Below are 19,259 nucleotides of genomic sequence, written 5' to 3'. Positions count from 1 at the left end.
CTGCAAACCAGAGCCCAGGTGGTCCCAGCCGGAGGCCGCCAGCTCCAGGTGCATGGCCGGTGGTAGGCCGCAGCGGGAACGGAGACATGACCCAGAAACAAAGTTCGGGTCTCCGCTCGGGAGAGACAATGTTACAGTTCCCACCCCCCCCCACATAACATACAACCACAAACACTACACCATATTTAATCTACAATTAAGACAAAAACAACAAAAAACACAAAAGACAACGGACTGCATGCAAGCCGCAGCTGTGAGGGCAGTGCTGGCTTGGATTTGGAAATCTGTCCAAATGTCTTGAAAGTTGTAAATGTATCTGCGTATTGCTTTCTCTGGCACCTCATTCCAAATACAGACTACCGACCAAGTTAAAATGTTGCCCCTGAGGTCCCTCTCTCTTAAATCTCTTCCCAATCATCTTATGCCTTTGGTTTAAACCAGCATCTGCAGGCCACAGTTTAAGAATAAGGGGTAGGCCATTTAGAACGGAGATGAGGAAAAACTTTTTCAGTCAGAGAGTTGTGAATCTGTGGAATTCTCTGCCTCAGAAGGCATTGGAGGCCAATTCTCTGAATGCATTCAAGAGAGAGCTGGATAGAGCTCTTAAGGATAGCGGAGTCAGGGGGAATGAGGAGAAGGCAGGAATGGGGTACTGATTGAGAATGATCAGCCATGATCACATTGAATGGCGGTGCTGGCTCAAAGGGCCGAATGGCCTACTCCTGCATCTATTGTCTATTGTCTATCAGTGACTGGATGCAGAGCTATGAAGTTGCTTTTTTTTAACTTAGGAGGGAACAGAAATTACATATTCGACACAGACAAATCATCTTAACATGGAGCTTTTTGGACCAGCGGAAGTCACCAATGGACCCAGCAATGTTCCGGTCAATAATGGAGACTTCCTTAACCCCTCAAGGAATGGCTTTCAGAAGGATGTATGGTTGTCTCCATTTGGTGTGCCAGAAGCACAACGAGCACAGAATGAACAAAGAATTATTTCAGTGAAGGCAAGTGTCTTTATTTTCTGAAAATTACAATGAGATCAAATTTCCGATTCGGCTTCAGTTTAGTTTATTGTCACGTGCACTAAGGTACAGTGAAAAACTTTTTGTTGCATGCTAACCAGTCAGCACAACGACATGATTGCAACGCCCACTTTTTACTCTTTTTGCTGAGCCACATTAGGTTAGACTCGATGGATATTGGCAAATTTCTGTTACTTCCTCAAGTAAATGCACTTCAGTCTGAAGGTGAGACGTTTTGGGTCGAGACCCTTCTTCAATCTGAAGAAGGGTCTCAACCCCCAAAACGTCACCTATTCCTTTTCCCCAGAGATGTTGCCTGACCCGCCGAGTTCTTCCAGCATTTTTGTGTCTGTCTTCGGTTTAAAACAGCATCAGCATTTCCTTCCTACACATTCCCCAAAACTGTAGGAAAATAACTGCAGATAACTGCTGGTACAAATCGAAGGTATCACAAAATGCTGGAGTAACTCAGGAGATTAGGCAGCATCCAGGAGAGAGTGAATGGGTGACGTTTCGGGTCGAGACCCTTCTTCAGCCTCAAAACTGTGTGCTGCCCTCCTCCTCTCTTGTTAAAACAAAGGAAAATGCATGCTTATTTTTTTCATTCTGTGAATAGTTCTGGAAGATGTCCTATCTCTCTCTCTCTCTCTCTCTCTCTCTCCAGGCAATGGATAGCCCATTGTCCATTCATTACGAGCAGGAGGTGCGACCATGCATTGATCTCATTGATTCTTTGAGAGGATTTGGTGTGGATAAGGATATCGGACTTCCAGCCATTGCAGTGATTGGTGACCAGAGCTCTGGGAAGAGCTCAGTGTTGGAGGCACTCTCGGGAGTGTCCTTTCCCAGAGGGAGTGGTAAGAGACTGATGGAGTCAATAATTAATTGTTTAGAAATTTATATCCCTTACTGTTCAAAGGTAACAGTGCAAAGGCACACAGAAAGTCTCCCTCATCAAAACAGGTTTGGCCATCACAAGGTGGGAAGGATTATAAGCCATTTATTTATTATCTATTATTATATTACTAAAATTCTCGGTTTGTTTGTGTGTACATGTTTATGTGTGTACCATGCCCTCTACACAGCCAAAACGTTACACGACAGCGCGACAATTTTAGGCCCACCCGACTCACCATTCCCCCGTGGTCTGAATAAATCCACTTTTGTTACTTTAAAAAAACAATTTACCTAATAAACTTTAATAAATGCGCCCCCACCCCGGAGGACCGACGCCCATCCCGGCGTGCCCCGCACCTGACCTTCCTCCCATGGTGCAGCATGGTGGCAGAGAATCCACAAGATGGCCGACCCCGCCGATTGCAGCCAAGCTGCAGGAGAGGCTTTGGCTCCACGCCCAGCCCGCAGGAGAAATGGGGCCGAGGTCAGTGCCTTCTCCCAGCCCACTCTCGCCCACCCATGGCCCCGGGAGACAGTCCCCGCCCGGCAATGGGTCCATGCCATCGCCACCCTTCCTCGCCGCAGATCGCAGCCGAGCTGTAGGAGAGGCTTTGGCTCCACGCCCAGCCCGCAGGAGAAACAGGGCCAAGGTAAGTGCCTTTTCCCTGTGCCCTATTGCCCGCCCATGGGGGCCCTCCCTGCCCGGCAACGGGTCCATGGTTGGACAGAGGGAGGGGATGGGGGGAGGGGTTAGGGGGGAAGGAATGGGGAAGGGATGAGGAGGGGAGGAGTGGGTGCTGCACCAATGCAGGAGAGGTTTGGACCCAACAGGTCCACTTGATCTAGTCTTAATTAAATTAGACACCAACAGGCGTATATTTTTGATACAACACAAATCACCTGGCTTTTTACTATCATTTTTTTATCTTTCCAAATATGTATGGTCCTTTTCTTGCACGACAAGCCTAATCTCTATTTTTTTTAATTTCCTCTAATATACTGTGGAAGTGTCTTAATCACTTAATCATGATATTGGAGACCAGGGTTAGTTTTGCTTAGGGATACAGCATGGAAACAGGCCATTTGGCCCACTGAGTCCTGACCGACCAGTGATCCCCACATGTTAACACTATCCTACACACGCTAGGAACAATTTTACATTTACACCAAGTCAAGTAACATACATACCTGTACGTCTTTGGAAACCAAAGATCTCTGAGAAAACCCACGCAGGTCATGGGGAGAACATACAAACTCCTCTGGACAAGCACCTGTGTGGTCAGATCAAAAGCCCAGGTCTCTGGCGCTCTAAGGCAGTAGCTCTACCACTACACCACTGTGCCACCCTTAATAAAATAGTGATTAAATCTTATTTCTATCTGATGGTTTGAATTCACTGCTTATAGGGGAGACATCCCTGGAAAAATTACGCATTGTTTTCTGTGGAATCTTGTATCCAAATTATTTGAAAAATTATTTGAAAATCTCTAGAACATTTTTTTTTAACTGCCTCTGAAGAACATGACCAGTTTCACAGGTCGCAATGGTGTATCCCTCTTGGGATCACACCGGCCCTAGCCAACAATCAGCCTATGTCGGAACCTCCCTGACTAAGGTGATCTGTTTTGTTGGCACTGATTTGTCTTGGTCTTTCCTTGCTTCCTGTTCTCTCTCCCTCCCCCCATCAATCAGTCCGAAGAAGGGTCCCAGCCCAAAACGTCACCATTCCATTTTCTCCGGAGATACTGCATTTCCCGCTGAGATACTCAAGCCTTTTGTAATAGGCCAGCTTCTTATCATTATTTTCACCATCTATCAAGGGTCAAGAATATTTAATCGTCATATATACTGGCAAGGGAGCAATGAAATTGTTGAGTCTGAAGTAGGGTCTCTACCAGAAAAGTCACCCATTCCTTCTATCCAGAGATGCGGCCTGTCCCGCAGTTACTCCAGCATTTTTTGTCTATCTGCGATGTAAACCAGCATCTGCAGTTCCTTCTGACACAATGAAATTCTTATCTTGCTGCAGCTTAAGAGGCCCATTAACGCAGTAGCACACAAATAAATATACAATAATTGATATACAATTGTACAAGTACCATTATTTTATGTCATCCCGATTAACTTATTGTTCTGTTAAGATGGTCTTTTAACGCAGAGAGTATGAGGAAAACCTTTTCACCCAGAGAGTTGTGAATCTGGAATTCTCTGCCACAAAAGGCACGTTTCCAAGAGAGAGTTCGATATAGCTCTTGGGGCTAACAGAATCAAGGGATATGGGGAGAAAGCAGGAACGGGGTACTGATTGTGGATGATCAGCCATGATCATATAGAATGGCGGTGCTGGCTCGAAGGGCCGAATGGCCTATTCCTGCACCTATTTTCTGTTTCTATGAATAGGTTAAATTCTGATTATTATTATTATTAGTTGCACTGGTTTGTTCTGACAACATCTATCAAAACCATTCTCTTCTATAATGACATATCTGGTAATGTTTTTTATTGCGACAGGAATTGTAACAAGATGCCCACTTGAATTGAAGTTAAAAAATGTCAAAAAGGAAAATGTTTGGAAGGGGAAGATCAGCTACAAGGAATATTCGTATGAACTCAATAGTGCAGCTGAGGTGGAACAAGAAATTATCAAAGGTATGTTCCTAAGCATTGCTGTGTGAGACATGTGATTGATGATGAATATTGAATTGGGATTTAAATATAACGCTGCAAAGATTCGTTTTGAAAGATTGCTATCAATTTCATGCACTAAATATAATTGCAACCAGGTACTAACCATGCTTCAAAGTTGCTTTTTTTAAATACAAATTTTCCTAAATGAAGAAAATTTAAGCCTTCAACAATTTGAAAAATCATAATTTTGTTTTGGTTTATTAAAAAAAAAATCAGAAGTAAGAGTTGGTGCTTTGATATGAGCCCCTTCGGGATGCAAGTCATTTCATCAAATGCATTTTCTAGCGACCAATTTACACTTCGATTGTACTTATAATCAAGTACTTAATATTAAACACCGGTTACAAAGATCAAAATTGACGTGCCCTATTGTGATTTTGATCCGACACTCAGCCTAATAAGTTTAGTTCAAATAAAACATCTAACCAAACATAATTAAGCTTATCACTAGACGTGTACTGAAACATTTTATTTTGCCGGACAGTCCTGTAGCATATCACTGGTGTTTTCTGCTTGTTGAAGTCATATTGTGAGCAATTTTGGGCACCATATCTGAGCAACGATGTGCTGGCCCTGGAGAGGGTCTAGATGAGGTTTACAAGAATGATCCCAGGAATGAGTGGGTTAGCTTCTTATGATGGGCGTTTGATGGCACTGTGCCTGTACACAGGAGTTTAGAAGGACCTCACTGAAGTGTACCAATTAGTGAAAGGCTTGGATAGAGTGGATGTGGAGAGGATGTTTCCACTAGTGGGAGAGTCTAGGACTAGACGGAATAGCCTCAGAATTAAAAGACGTTCCTCGAGGCAGATGAGAAGGAATTTATTTAGTCAGAGGGTGGCAAATCTAGAATCTTTGCCACAGAAGGCTGTGGAGGCCAAGTCAATGGATATTTATAAAGCAGAGATAGATAGATAAGATTATTGATTAGAACGGGTGTCGGGTTATGGGGAGAAAGCAGGAGAATGGGGTGTGGTAGGAGAGATAGTTCAGCCATGATTGAATGGCGGAGAGGACATGATGGGCCGAATGGCCTAATTCTGTTCCTATCAATTATGACCTTATGATCCTGTCGGGCTGTTTACATCGGTAAACTTGTAGCGAATTCATCCACACCAAAGAACAGGAACACAGTATCCCAGTAGAAGACTACGCCAGGGACCCTGGAACAAGCAAGTCTTCCGCTTGACCCTGCTGTCAACTTGAGGACGATAGAACATCTGACTTCATATGTTTTCATTTCTTTCCTGTTTCCAGCCCAGAACAATATTGCAGGGCTGGGAGTGGGAATCAGCGACGAACTAATCAGCCTCGAAGTTGAATCTACCAATGTCCCTGACCTGACTCTGATAGACCTGCCAGGTATCGCCCGAGTTGCCGTCGGTAACCAGCCCCATGATATCGGAGACCAGGTAATGGGATCTTATTTCTTTCTATCTGACGGCTTGAATTCACAATTTCTTGTGAAAACATCCCTGGCAAAATTACCCGATTGTTGTTTGTAGAATCTTGCATCCAAAATATATGCTAAATTTCCTACGCGACAGGCCTAATCTCTCCAACATTTTTGTTTTTATTGCCTCTAAGGTATTTTGGAACTGTTTTAAGGTTATGCAATATTGGATCTCCTCTCTTCCCGTTACATTTTGCACACTCACTGATCAACTTATCACACTGATTTTTTACTCCTAATCAATTTACCAATATATTGACATTAGGTTTTTTTAGTTTTAGAGATACAGCGCGGAAACGCCCTTCACCCCACCGAGCCCTCACCGACCAGCGATCCTCGCACATTATCATCTATCCTACGCACACTAGGGACAATTTACACATACACCAAGCCAATTAACCTACATACCTGTACGTCTTTGGAGTGTGGGAGGAAACCGAAGATCTCGGAGAAAACCCACATGGTCACAGGGAGAACGTACAAACTCTGAACAAACGGCACCCATAGTCGGGATCGAACCCGGGTTTCCGGCGCTGCAAGCGCTGTAAGGCAGCAACTCTACCGCTGCAACACCGTGACCGCACTATACATCTGTTTATACATCAGTATAAATGCATCAAGCAGCAATAAAACAGCGGCTGCTGCATTTAGTTGCAAAAATGTTCAATGTAATTCTCTGGAAAAGCAAAATGACAATTGTTTTGTTGTCCATTGCACTTGTGCCTGAAGTACTTGTGCCTTTACAATGCATAGATGTCAATCTCTTTATGGTTCTACAACTGTGGTCCGCTTTATTCCAGATTAAGAGACTCATTAAAAAGTTTATTGAGAAACAAGAGACAATTAACCTTGTCGTCGTGCCTTGTAACGTCGACATAGCAACCACAGAAGCACTGAAAATGGCCCAGGAAGTGGACCCGACTGGAGACAGAACTCTGGGTAATTGCATACCCTTCCTCCACTCCCTCCCCCTTCACCCAGGTACCCAAGACATGCACAATGGCCTGGAGTGGGCTTCGTATTTTGGGTAGGCCTCAGCAGCATCTCCCTTGCACTGTCCCTAAAGTACCATGGAATGTCACTTATAAGGTCATAAGGGATACCTAGAAACATAGAAAATAGGTGCAGGATTAAGCCATTCGGCCCTTCGAGCCAGCTCCGGCATTCAATATGATCATGGCTGATCATCCTAAATCAGTACCCCATTCCTGCTTTCTCCCCATATCCCTTGATTCTCCTCTGACAGGAGCAGAATTAGGGCATTCGGCCCATCAAGTCTACTCCGCCATTCAATCATGGATGATCTACCTCTCCCTCCTAACCCCATTCCCCTGACACCCGTACTGATCAAGAATCTATCTCTGCTTTAAAAATATCCCTTGCACTTGCTGAAAGCCATTTTATAATTCAAGGATTAAATAAAATAAAGGCTTCTACTTCTTTCTCTTGTGTATTCATCTAACTTCTCCTTCAACTTGTATGTCAACCACAAACCACTTTGTGATAGTTGCTTCAAACCTTCTCTGTACTCCCTCTAAGGCAAGAACGTCTTTCCTCAGATTAGGAGACCAAAACTGCACACAATACTCCAGGTGCGGTCTCACCAATGCCCTTTACAACTGCAGTAGAACCTCCCTGCTCCTAAACTCAAATCCTCTTGCTATGAATGCCAACATACCATTCGCTTTCTTCACTGCCTGCTGCACCTGCACGCTTGCTTTCAACGACTGGTGCACCATGACACCCAGGTCACGTTGCATCTCCCCTTCTCCTAATGGGTCACCATTCAGGTAATACTCTGCTTTCCTGTTCTTGCCACCAAAGGGGATAACCTCACATTTATCCACATTATATTGCATCTGCCATGCATTTGCCCACTCGCCTAATCTATCCAAGTCACTCTGCAGCCTCCTAGCATCCTCCTCGCAGCTAACACTGCCACCCAGCTTCGTGTCATCCGCAAACTTAGAAATGTTGCATTCAATTCCCTTGTCCAAATCATTAATATACACTGTAAATAACTGGGGTCCCAGCACTGAGCCTTGCGGTACCCCACTTGTCACTGCCTGCCATTCCGAAAAGAACCCATTTATTCCTACTCTTTGCTTCCTGTCCGCCAACCAATTTTCTATCCACCTCAACACTGAACCCTCAATACCATGTGCTTTAAGTTTGTACACCAATCTCCTATGTGGGACCTTGTCGAAGGCCTTCTGAAAGTCCAGATATAACACATCGACTGGTTCTCCCTTATCCACTCTACTAGTTACATCCTCGAAAAATTCTATAAGATTCGTCAGACATGATTTGCCTTTTGTAAATCCATGCTGACTTTGTCCGATGATTTCACCACTTTCCAAATGTGATGCTATCACATCTTTAATAACTGACTCTAGCATTTTCCCCACTACCGATGTTAGGCTAACTGGTCTATAATTCCCCGTTTCCTCTCTCCCTCCCTTTTTAAAAAGTGGGGTTACATTAGCTACCCTCCAGTCCTCAGGAACTACTCCAGAATCTAAAGAGTTTTGAAAATTATCACTAATGCATCCACTATTCCTGAGGCTACTTCCTTACGCACTCTGGGATGCAGCCCTGGGGATTTATCGGCCTTTAATCCATTTAATTTACCTAACACCACTTCCCGACTAACCTGGATTTCCCTCAGTTCCTCCATCTCATTAGACCCCCGGTCCCCTGCTATTTCCAGCAGACGGTTTATGTCTTCCTTAGTGAAGACAGAACCAAAGTATTTGTTCAATTGGTCTGCCATCTCCTTGTTCCCTATGATCAATTCACCTGTTTCCGACTGCAAGGGACCTACATTTGTCTTAACTAATCTTTTTCTCTTGACATATCTATAAAAGCTTTTGCAGTCAGTTTTTATGTTCCTTGCCAGTTGTCCCTCATAATCTACTGCTATGCACTTGTACTGTATCTGATATGCTTATCTAAAATGTATCTTTTAAATTTAGAGATACAGCGCAGAAACAGGCCCTTCGGCCCACTGAGTCCATGCCGACCAGCAATCCCTGCACATTAATACTGCCCTACACACACTAGGGACAATTTACATTTGTACCAAGCCAATTAGCCTACAAATCTGTATGTCTTTGGGGTGTGGGAGGAAACCGAAGATCTCGGAGAAAACCCACGCGTTCACGGGGAGAACGTACAAACTCCATACCGCCAACATCCGTCGTCGGGATCGAACCCAGATCTCTGGCGCTGTAAGGCAGCAACTCTACCGGTGTGCCACCGTGCCGCCCTATTAAAGTGCTTATGTTGTACTGAACTGTATACAAAATTGAAATTCGCTGTACCTCGGTACATGTGACACTGTAGTTCCATACCATCTTCCTTCTAATTTTCAAAATTTCCGACAATCACTGGCAGCAAATTAATTCCATCATCTTTCCCTTTGTTTCCTTTGAAATTTGAAGGTATTTTGACCAAACCTGACCTGGTGGACAAAGGAACTGAGGGGAACGTCGTAGACATTGTGCAGAACATGACGGTAGTGCTGGCGAAGGGTTACATGATCGTTAAATGTCGTGGCCAGAAAGACATCAATGAAAAAATTACACTGGTGGATGCAATCGCACAGGAAAAGGCATTTTTTGAAGACCACGAACAATTTAGGTAAATGATGAAGACTTGTTTTCCATTAAGTGAAGTGTAGATGGCAGATCGTGAAGATGGTAGACATCTAGCATGCTTAGCACTTCCCAGTTACATGTGCAAACGGCCTTCATATCAAGCGTGCACCAAATAGTCACCTTGCAGTCCCAGGCCAACAAACGCCAACGAGTCAAATTTCACACCCAAGTTTGGTTTGGTTGAGAGATAAATCGAGGCAAAAGGCCCTTTGGCCGACCGTGTCTGCACTGACCAGTGATCCCCGCATGTTAACACTGTCCTACATGCACTAGGGACAATTTACATTTACACCAAGCCAATTAACCTCCAAAATGTGAGGTTATCCACTTTGGTGGCAAGAACAGGAAAGTAGAGTATTACCTGAATGGTGACCGATTGGGAGAAGGGGAAATGCAAGGTGACCTGGGTGTCATGGTGCACTAGTCATTGAAAGCAAGCATGCAGGTGCAGCAGGCAGTGAAGAAAGCGAATGGTATGTTGGCATTCATAGCAAGAGGATTTGAGTTTAGGAGCAGGGAGGTTCTGCTGCAGTTGTACAGGGCCTTGGTGAGACCGCACCTGGAGTATTGTGTGCAGTTTTGGTCTCCTAACCTGAGGAAAGACGTTCTTGCCTTTGAGGGAGTACAGAGAAGGTTCACCAGATTAATCCCTGGGATGGCGGGACTTGCATATGAGGAAAGACTGGATACACTGGGCTTGTACTCGCTGGAATTTAGAAGACTGAGGGGGGATCTTATAGAAACATATAAAATTCTTAAGGGGTTGGAGAGGCTAGATGCGGGAAGATTGTTCCCGATGTTGGGGGAGTCCAGAACCAGGGGTCACAGCGTAAGGATAAGGGGGAAGTCTTTTAGGACCGAGATGAGAAAACATTTCTTCACACAGAGAGTGGTGAGTCTGTGGAATTCTCTGCCACAGAAGGTAGTTGAGGCCAGTTCATTGGCTATATTTAAGAGGGAGTTAGATGTGGCCCTTTTTGCTAAAGGGATCAGGAGTTATGGAGAGAAGGCAGGTACAGGCTACTGAGCTGGATGATCAGCCATGATCATATTGAATGGCGGTGCAGGCTCGAAGGGCCGAATGGCCTACTCCTGCACCTATTTTCTATGTTTCTAAACCTGTACGTCTTTGGAGTGTGGGGGGAAGCCCATGCAGGTCACGGGGAGAAAGTACAAACTGCGTACAGAAAAGCACCCGTAGTCGCGGTCGAACCTGGGTCTCGTAAGGTGTTAAGTGATAGGAGCAGAATTGGGCCATTCGGCCCATCAAGTCTACTCCGCCATCCAATCATGGTTGATCTATCTCTTTCTCCTAGCCCCATTCTTCTTCTCTGGCGCTGCAAGGCAGCAACACTACCGCTGTGCCAGATAGCCGTCCTTGGAAGTTCGCATTGTATCAACTGAGTTATAGTTTCCGTCTGCAAGCAATGTAAAATTGTTTAATCGCTATTTTGCCATTATCTCGCAATGTTTCAACCTTGACCAAGGTATTATTTTTTTCACAATTTTAATAACTAGGCCGCTTTTGGAGGAAGGAAAGGCGGGCATCCCAAATTTGGCCTATCGGCTTACAAAGGAACTTGTCAACCACATTAATGTAAGTTTTACTTTGTTAAAAACAACCTCCATTATCTTTGACGTCAGGGTTGTAATGGTCAGCTTCTTTTTTAATGTAATCCAGCAATGTTCGTCTTGAGGCCTGTCGGTAACTTTGGGATATATAAGATCGGTTTTATTTAACTCAAAATCAGCGCTTTTGGGAAATTCTCCGGGATAAGCTGCAGCCATATTTTTGGAAACCTGGAATTCCGACCTCAGGTGCTGTCTGAATGGAGTTGGCATCTTCTCCCTGTGACCACGTGGGTTTCCTCCGTCTGCTCGACTTTCCTCCCACATCCCAAAGACGGGCGCGTTTATAGGGTTAATCGGTCTCGGTAAATTGCCCCCAGTGTGGGGAGAGGTTGAGAAAGTGAGATAACGTGGAAGTAGTGTGAACGGATGGTGGGGGTAGACTCGGTGGGCCAAAGGGCCTGTTGCCGTGCTGCGTCTCTCAACTCAACTAAACATAGAAACCGGGCAGATGTTCCTGGATCAACATTGAGATATTGCTCCAGTCCACAGATGTCATCTTTCAAATGAGATCTTAAAACAAATGGACAGGTTCACAGAGGAGTTACAGTAAGTATTACTCTCCAGTTTAATTTAATTCAGCGATACAGCACGGAAACAGGCCCCTTGGCCCACTAAATCCGCACCAACCAGCGATGCCCCCCAAATTAACACTCGTACACACACACTGGGAAAAATGTACATTTATACCAAGCCAATTAACCTTCAAACCTTTACCTCTTTGGAGTGTGGGAGGAAACCAAAGATCTCGGAGAGAAACCTATGCATATCACGCAACCTCTGCACAGACAGCACCCATAGTCAGGATCCACCCTGGGTCTCTGGCGCTGTAAGGCAGCAACTCTACCCACGTGCCACCCTGATGCCCTAAGTTCTGGATATCATTTATCCCTCAGAACCCTCAGTGGCGGCACGGTGGTGCAGCGGTAGAGTTGCTGCCTTACAGCGAATGCAGCGCCGGAGACTCAGGTTCGATCCTGACTACGGGTGCTGTCTGTATGGAGTTTGTACGTTCTCCCCGTGACCTGCGTGGGTTTTCTCCGAGATCTTCGGTTTCCTCCGAGATCTTCGGTTTCCTCCCACACTCCAAAGACATACAGGGATGTAGGTTAATTGTCTGGGCAAATGTAAAAATTGTCCATAGTGGGTGTAGGATAGTGTTAGTGTGCGGGGATCGCTAGGCGGCGCGGACCCGGTGGGCTGAAGGGCCTGTTTCTGCGCTGTATCTCTAAATCTAAAAAAAAATCTAAACCAATAGATTGCTGATGTGCGATAATGGTTGTTTGGGTTTTTTTCTGAATTTTTTGTTTTGTCTTGAATCTTTGTTCAAAAATACTGCATTGACATTTAAAACTCTCTGGGTTTGCTCTTGACCATGGAAGGCTGTGTAATAGGTACGTAGGTAACGTGCCTTCCTTCAAAGAAAATGGGATCGTGGAATAAGCTGGGAAGTAGACTGCAGGGGTGAGCACCAGAATGGGCAGACTCTCAAAACAGTGACCCTTGTCTTGTCTTTTCAAGAAAACGTTGCCTCGGTTACGAAATGAAATAGAAACCAAGCTGAACGAGTCGCTGCAATCCCTCAAAAAGTACAGCGTCGCAGCCCCCACTTCTTACTCCGAGCAAATAACATTCTTAATCGAGGTAAGGCCCTCTCTGTTTCACGGCTGCGTTTGGTCTGCTTTGTTCTACAGCAACATGCACAGTAAGTGAGGCTGGAACCGTGCCCAGCCTTCCATTTCATTCCCCTGCATTGAAGGGCAGGTTGGCTGCCAAAAGTTACATTTCAGGTCTAATTTCAAACCCGAGGAGTCACTGGCATGACCAAAGGATGGGAATGAACTGAATTCAAAGTGGGTTTCAATGAGTTTTTCCCCCACCTCCCCTCCCTCAGCCTTCTAAACTCCCAGCGAGTACAGGCCCAGAGCCTTCAAAGGCTAACATTTGGTTACACATCGAAAGTATGTCAAAATGGTGTCACGTTGAAAGTGGCACCCCGTTTCTGGGCATTTCTCCCCCCCCCCCCCCCCCCAGGGTGTATTGCTCAACATAGAAAATAGGTGCAGGAGTAGGCTATTCGGCCCTTCGAGCCTGCACCGCCATTCAATATGATCATGGCTGATCATCCAACTCAGTATCCCGTACCTGCCTTCTCTCCATACCCCATAATCCCTTTAGCCACAAGGGCCACATCTAACTCCCTCTTAAATATAGCCAATGAACTGGCCTCAACTACCTTCTGTGGCAGAGAATTCCACAGATTCACCACTCTCTGTGTGAAAAAAAACGTTCTCATCTCGGTCCCAAAAGACTTCCCCCTTATCCTTAAACTGTGACCCCTTGTTCTGGACTTCCCCAACATCGGGAACAATCTTCCTGCATCTAGCCTGTCCAACCCCTTAAGAATTTTGTAAGTTTCTATAAGATCCCCCCTCAATCTTCTAAATTCCAGCGAGTACAAGCCGAGTCTATCCAGTCTTTCTTCATATGAAAGTCCTGCCATCCCAGGAATCAATCTGGTGAACCTTCTCTGTACTGCCTCTATGGCAAGAATGTCTTTCCTCAGATTAGGAGACCAAAACTGTACGCAATACCCCAGGTGTGGTCTCACCAATGCCCTGTACAACTGCAGCAGAACCTCCCTGCTCCTATACTCAAATCCCCTAGCTATGAATGCCAACATACCATTCGCTTTCTTCACTGCCTGCTGCACCTGCATGCCTACTTTCAATGACTGGTGTACCACGACACCCAGGTCTCGTTGCATCTCCCCTTCTCCTCATCGGCCACCATTCAGGTAATAGTCTGCTTTCCTGTTCTTGCCACCAAAGTGGATAACCTCACATTTATCCACATTATACTGCATCTGCCATGCATTTGCCCACTCACCTAACCTACTCACCTAACCTATCAAAGTCATGTTGCAGCCTCCTAGCATCCTCCTCACAGCTAACACTGCCCCCCAGCTTCGTGTCATCCGCAAACTTGGAGATGTTGCATTCAATTCCCTCGTCCAAATCATTCATATATATTGTAAATAGCTGGGGTCCCAGCACTGAGCCTTGCGGTACCCCACTAGTCACTGCCTGCCATTCTGAAAAGGACCCGTTTATTCCTACTCTTTGCTTCCTGTCTGCCAGCCAGTTCTCTATTCACATCAATACTGAACCCACAATACCGTGTGCTTTAAGTTTGCACCGTGTGCTTTAAGTTTGCCCCTGCATGTGGACCAAGCTTCTTGGACCAATATTGATGGTGGCGTAGGCTCTGAAAATACAGCCCTGCGCCTTCCCGTCTTGATCTCCCTCAGATTCCGGGAGTGGAAATACTGGCCACCCGCCACCACCTACTCCAGCTCAATGTTCCATGTTCATAAGCCAGCAAGAGGCAAGAGTGTTCTATTGACACATGTCCCAGATAGGACAATGAAACTCTTACCTGCAGCAGCACAACAGCATACGTAAACACTGTAAACAATATAATAAATGAGAAAAAAAACGTTCAGTACGTATATACACGCACTCATACATACACATTAAAACCAAATAAATAATAATGGTAATAATAGGAGCAGAATTAGGCCATTCGGCCCATCAAGTCTACTGCGCCATTCAATCATGGCTCATCTATCTGTTCCACCTAACCCCATTCTCCTGCCTTCTCCCCATAACCCCTGACACCCTTCCTAATCAAGAATCTAACTCTGCCTTAAAAATATCCACAGCCATCTGTGGGAAAGAATTTGACAGATTCACCACCCTCTGACTAAAGAGATTTCTCCTCATCTCCTTCCTAAAAGAATGTCCTTTAATACTGAGGTTATTACCTCTGGTCCTAGACTCTCCCACCAGTGGAAGCATCCTCTCCACACCCACTCTATCCAAGCTTTTCACTGTTTGGTAAATATTAATGAGGTCCCCCCCTCATTCTTCTTAACTCCAGCGAGTTAAGGCTCAGTGCCTGGTGATGTTGTGGGTCGGGAGCCAAGGGAAGACTCGAAGAGCTAAGTAACTCAATGGGTCCAACAGCATCCCTGGAGAGCGTGGATAAATTATGTTCCAGGTTGAGACCCAAGGGTCCCAACCCGAAGCGTCACCTATCCACGTTCTCCATAGATGCTGCCTGACCCGCTAAGTTACTCCAGCACTTTGTGTCTATCCTTGGCAAAACAGCATCTGCAGTTCCTTGTTTCTGCAAAAGGTGAACGTTTTTATCGGTTAATGCTTTTCTACATGCTTGTGCTGATAAACACGAAACTTGTGATTTTAATTGCCAGAAAATCAACAGCTTCTGCAGCCACATTAAAAATCTGACCATGGGGGAGGAACCTCAGGACATGGTAGATGGCGTGAGGTACATCACCAAAGTACGAGAGGAGTTTGTTGAATGGAACACATTCCTGGACGGCTGTGTAACAAAATGTGAGCGTAAATATATATTGTACCACGTGTACTTGGTACAGTGAGAATCTTTGTTTGCATTCAGTAGACGTATGCACGGGTCGCCCCTCCTATGCTGGGTCCCTCTTTGTTCTCAGCGGCCCACGCCAGGTCCCTCTTTGTTATCAGCGGCACATCCTCCACCGACCGCAAGCACTCATGCAGGCAAAGGCTTTCCGACAGCCCCCCTCTCGATCTCGGACAGCCCCCCTCGCTCTCCGACGGCCCCTCTCACTCGTCAACGTCACTCCCCGATCTGCTGCCGTTCGGGCCTGGTCCTGGTCGGCTCCGCGCACCGGAGCCTCGGCCCATTCCAGCATTTATAATATATTGTAATATATAATTTACACTTAAAATTCTGCAAGAATTTTTTTTTAAATGAAGACAGCAAAACAACAACTCATTGGTGCAAAATGCAATGATGGGGAAAAAAACAAGTCCATGGTAGTGGAAATAGAAGCATTCTGTGATGTTCTGTTGTCAAGGTCAGACTAGAGTGGTGGAGGAGTTCCTGATAGTTCCAGGAACGTAGCTGTTCCTGAACCTAGTAGTGCGCCCTTTGAACCTCCTGCCCAATGGTAACAGCTGGAAGACGCAAGGTGCGGCACGGTGGTGCAGCGGTAGAGTTGCTGCCTTACAGCGCTCACAGCGGCGGAGACCCGGGTTCGATCCTGACCACGGGTGCTGTCTGTACGGAGTTTGTACGTTCTCCCCGTGACCGCGTGGGTTTTTTTCCTAGATCTTCGGTTTGCTCCCACACACTGCAAAGACGTACGGGTTTGTAGGTTAATTGGCTTGGTATAAATGTAAATTGTCCCTAGTGTGTGTAGGGTAGGCAGGGATCGCTGGTCGGTGCGGACTCAGTGGGCCACAGGGCCTGTTTCCGCGCTGTATCTGGAAAGTAATCTAAAAGAGGCAAGGACAACATGGTGAGGATGGGATGAACACTGGGAGAAATAGGGAACCATCTTATTCAATGTTGTTCCTTCCAGGCTTGGCCTGTCTCATTGCGCTGTCGAGGTCTAAGTTAACCAGTACAGCTTGTTCCATGCTTGGAAAGGAACTGCAGATGCTGTTTTCTACCAGACATGGGCACAAAGTGCTGGAGTAACTCAGTGGGCCAGGCAGCATCTCTGGAGAAAATGGATGGGTGACATTTCGGATTGGAACCCTTCTTCAGACTATGCTGCATTATCTAGCACAGTCTTTAACTGATCCCAGATCACAAGGACCCTGCCGTGAATGGTAGGGCCCTGGGGAGTGTATTGGAACAGTGGAATCTAGGAGTGCAGGTATGTAGTTCCCTGGCCTTCCATCACAGTGAGGAGGTGACTGGAGGAGACTCGCTGTGATGGATGTTTCTTTTTGTTTGGTGTTGGTTTATGACTGTGTGTGTTATTGCTTATTTTTATTGCTCTTATATTGTTGGACTGTGGGTAATCTTTCATTTCACTACACATTGATGTGTATGCGACAAATAAACTGGACTATTGATTGACTATTGAAAGTGGTGTCGCAGGTAGATATAAGGTGGTCAAGAAGGCTTTCAGTACATTGGCCTTCATCAGTCAGGGTATTAAGCGTAGAAATTGGGATATTATGCTGCAGCTGTATGACGTATGGCAGTTGTAGGATTGTACAGGTGCTCCCTGGCTTATGATGCTTCGACTTGCGATATTTCGACCTTGCGATGGTGCAAACGGCAGCGATCCGTAGCGAGCCGCTGCTCGCTTCCGGCCACGTGATCGCATGCATTAAATGCATTTCGACTTACAATATTTTCGGTTTCCGATGGGTTTCTCGGAACGGACCCTCATCGTAAGCTGAGGAGCACCTGTATTCAGTCTTGGTCACCTTAACATGGGAAGGATTTTGTTCAGCTGGAAAGAGTGCAGAGAGTTCCTGACTATGACATTGCCACCAAACGCATGACTGGAAAATAAATAGATTTTATTAAGTTATACTTTTTGTTTTGCACTGCCAGTCCAAAATCGCATGAAAACTGTAATTAACCAATATGAAACCTCGTATCGTGGGAGAGAGCTGCCTGGGTTTGTCAACTACAAAACCTTTGAATCCTTCATTATGGAAGAGGTCTCTCAACTGGAAGACCCAGCTATTATGAAACTGAAGACAATCACAGGTATGTGACTGTAAGAAAATAACTGCAGATGCTGGTACAAATCGAAGGTATTTATTCACAAAATGCTGGAGTAACTCAGCAGGTCAGGCAGCATCTCAGGAGAGAAGGAATGGGTGACGTTTCGGGTCGAGACCCTTCTTTAGTCTGATGTCGGGGGGGCGGGACAAAGGAAGGATATAGTTGGAGACAGGAAGTTAGGGAGAACTGGGAAGTGGGGGGGGGGGAAGAGAGAGACAGAGGAACTATCTAAAGTTGGAGAAGTCAATGTTCATACCGCTGGGCTGCAAGCTGCCCAAGTGAAATATGAGGTGCTGTTCCTCCAATTTCCGGTGGGCCTCACTATGGCACTGGAGGAGGCCCATGACAGAAAGGTCAGATTGGGAGGGGGAGTTGAAGTGCTCAGCCACCGGGAGATCAGGTTGGTTAAGGCGGACTGAGCAAAGGTGTTGAACGAAGCGATCGCCGAGCCTGCGTTTGGTTTCTTTGAATTGCAAGAATACTGGGCACCTTAGCAGGAACATTCATCAAAGGTAATGGATACTTCCGTCTTAAGCCCGTGACAAGGAACACGCTGCAATTCATTACCCAATCCACACCAAAAAGCCTAAATGATTGTCTTGTTAAACTAAAGATAGACACAAAATGCTGGAGTAACTCAGCGGGACAGGCAGCGTCTCTGGAGAGAAGGAATGGATAGGACTGGTTTGGAGGGATATGGACCAAGCGCAGGCAGGTGGGACTAGTGTAGCTGGGACACCTTGGCTGGTGTGGGCAAGTTGGGCGGAAGGGCCTGTTTCCACACTGTATCACTCTGTGACTCTGAATGGGTGACATTTCAGGTTGTTAAACTATCCTTGCATGAAACATTCGGATTTATTAGGCAGGAAATGGTTTTGGGTAGACTGATGGGACTGAAGGCTGATAAATCCCCAGGGCCTGATGGTCTGCATCCCAGGGTACTTAAGGAGGTGGCTCTAGAAATAGTGGAAGCATTGGAGATCATTTTTCAATGTTCTATAGATTCAGGATCAGTTCCTGTGGATTGGAGGATAGCAAATGTTATCCCACTTTTTAAGAAAGGAGGGAGAGAGAAAACGGATAATTATAGACCAGTTAGTCTGACATCAGTGGTGGGGAAGATGCTGGAGTCAATTATAAAAGACGAAATTGCTGAGCATTTGGATAGCGGTAACGGGATCATTCCGAGTCAGCATGGATTTACGAAGGGGAAATCATATTTGACAAATCTACTGGAATTTTTTGAGGATGTAACTAGGAAAATTGACAGGGGAGAATCGGTGGATGTGGTGTACCTCGACTTTC

At 45.7% G+C, this 19,259-nt stretch overlaps 1 protein-coding gene across 3 annotated transcripts in view; it reads left to right on the top strand.

Annotated features, from left to right (window-relative positions):
* The window catches only part of LOC144598974 (interferon-induced GTP-binding protein Mx3-like), a 37,313-nt gene that overhangs the window by 6,498 nt on the left and 11,556 nt on the right, over positions 1-19,259 (top strand). For 2 of the 3 annotated variants that reach the window (XM_078409648.1, XM_078409649.1), the window contains 10 exons: positions 792-1,010; positions 1,693-1,885; positions 4,437-4,574; positions 5,871-6,025; positions 6,867-7,005; positions 9,510-9,708; positions 11,244-11,322; positions 12,876-12,998; positions 15,631-15,775; positions 17,778-17,936. In XM_078409648.1, the coding sequence (XP_078265774.1) occupies positions 792-1,010; positions 1,693-1,885; positions 4,437-4,574; positions 5,871-6,025; positions 6,867-7,005; positions 9,510-9,708; positions 11,244-11,322; positions 12,876-12,998; positions 15,631-15,775; positions 17,778-17,936 (1,549 nt within the window). The remainder of the gene's footprint in view (positions 1-791; positions 1,011-1,692; positions 1,886-4,436; positions 4,575-5,870; positions 6,026-6,866; positions 7,006-9,509; positions 9,709-11,243; positions 11,323-12,875; positions 12,999-15,630; positions 15,776-17,777; positions 17,937-19,259) is intronic. The other variant, XM_078409650.1, reaches the window with a different exon arrangement.

The sequence above is a fragment of the Rhinoraja longicauda genome, chromosome 12 (assembly GCF_053455715.1).
Source record: "Rhinoraja longicauda isolate Sanriku21f chromosome 12, sRhiLon1.1, whole genome shotgun sequence".
NCBI classification, from domain to species: domain Eukaryota; kingdom Metazoa; phylum Chordata; class Chondrichthyes; order Rajiformes; family Arhynchobatidae; genus Rhinoraja; species Rhinoraja longicauda.
This window is presented reverse-complemented; position numbering and strand designations above follow the sequence as displayed.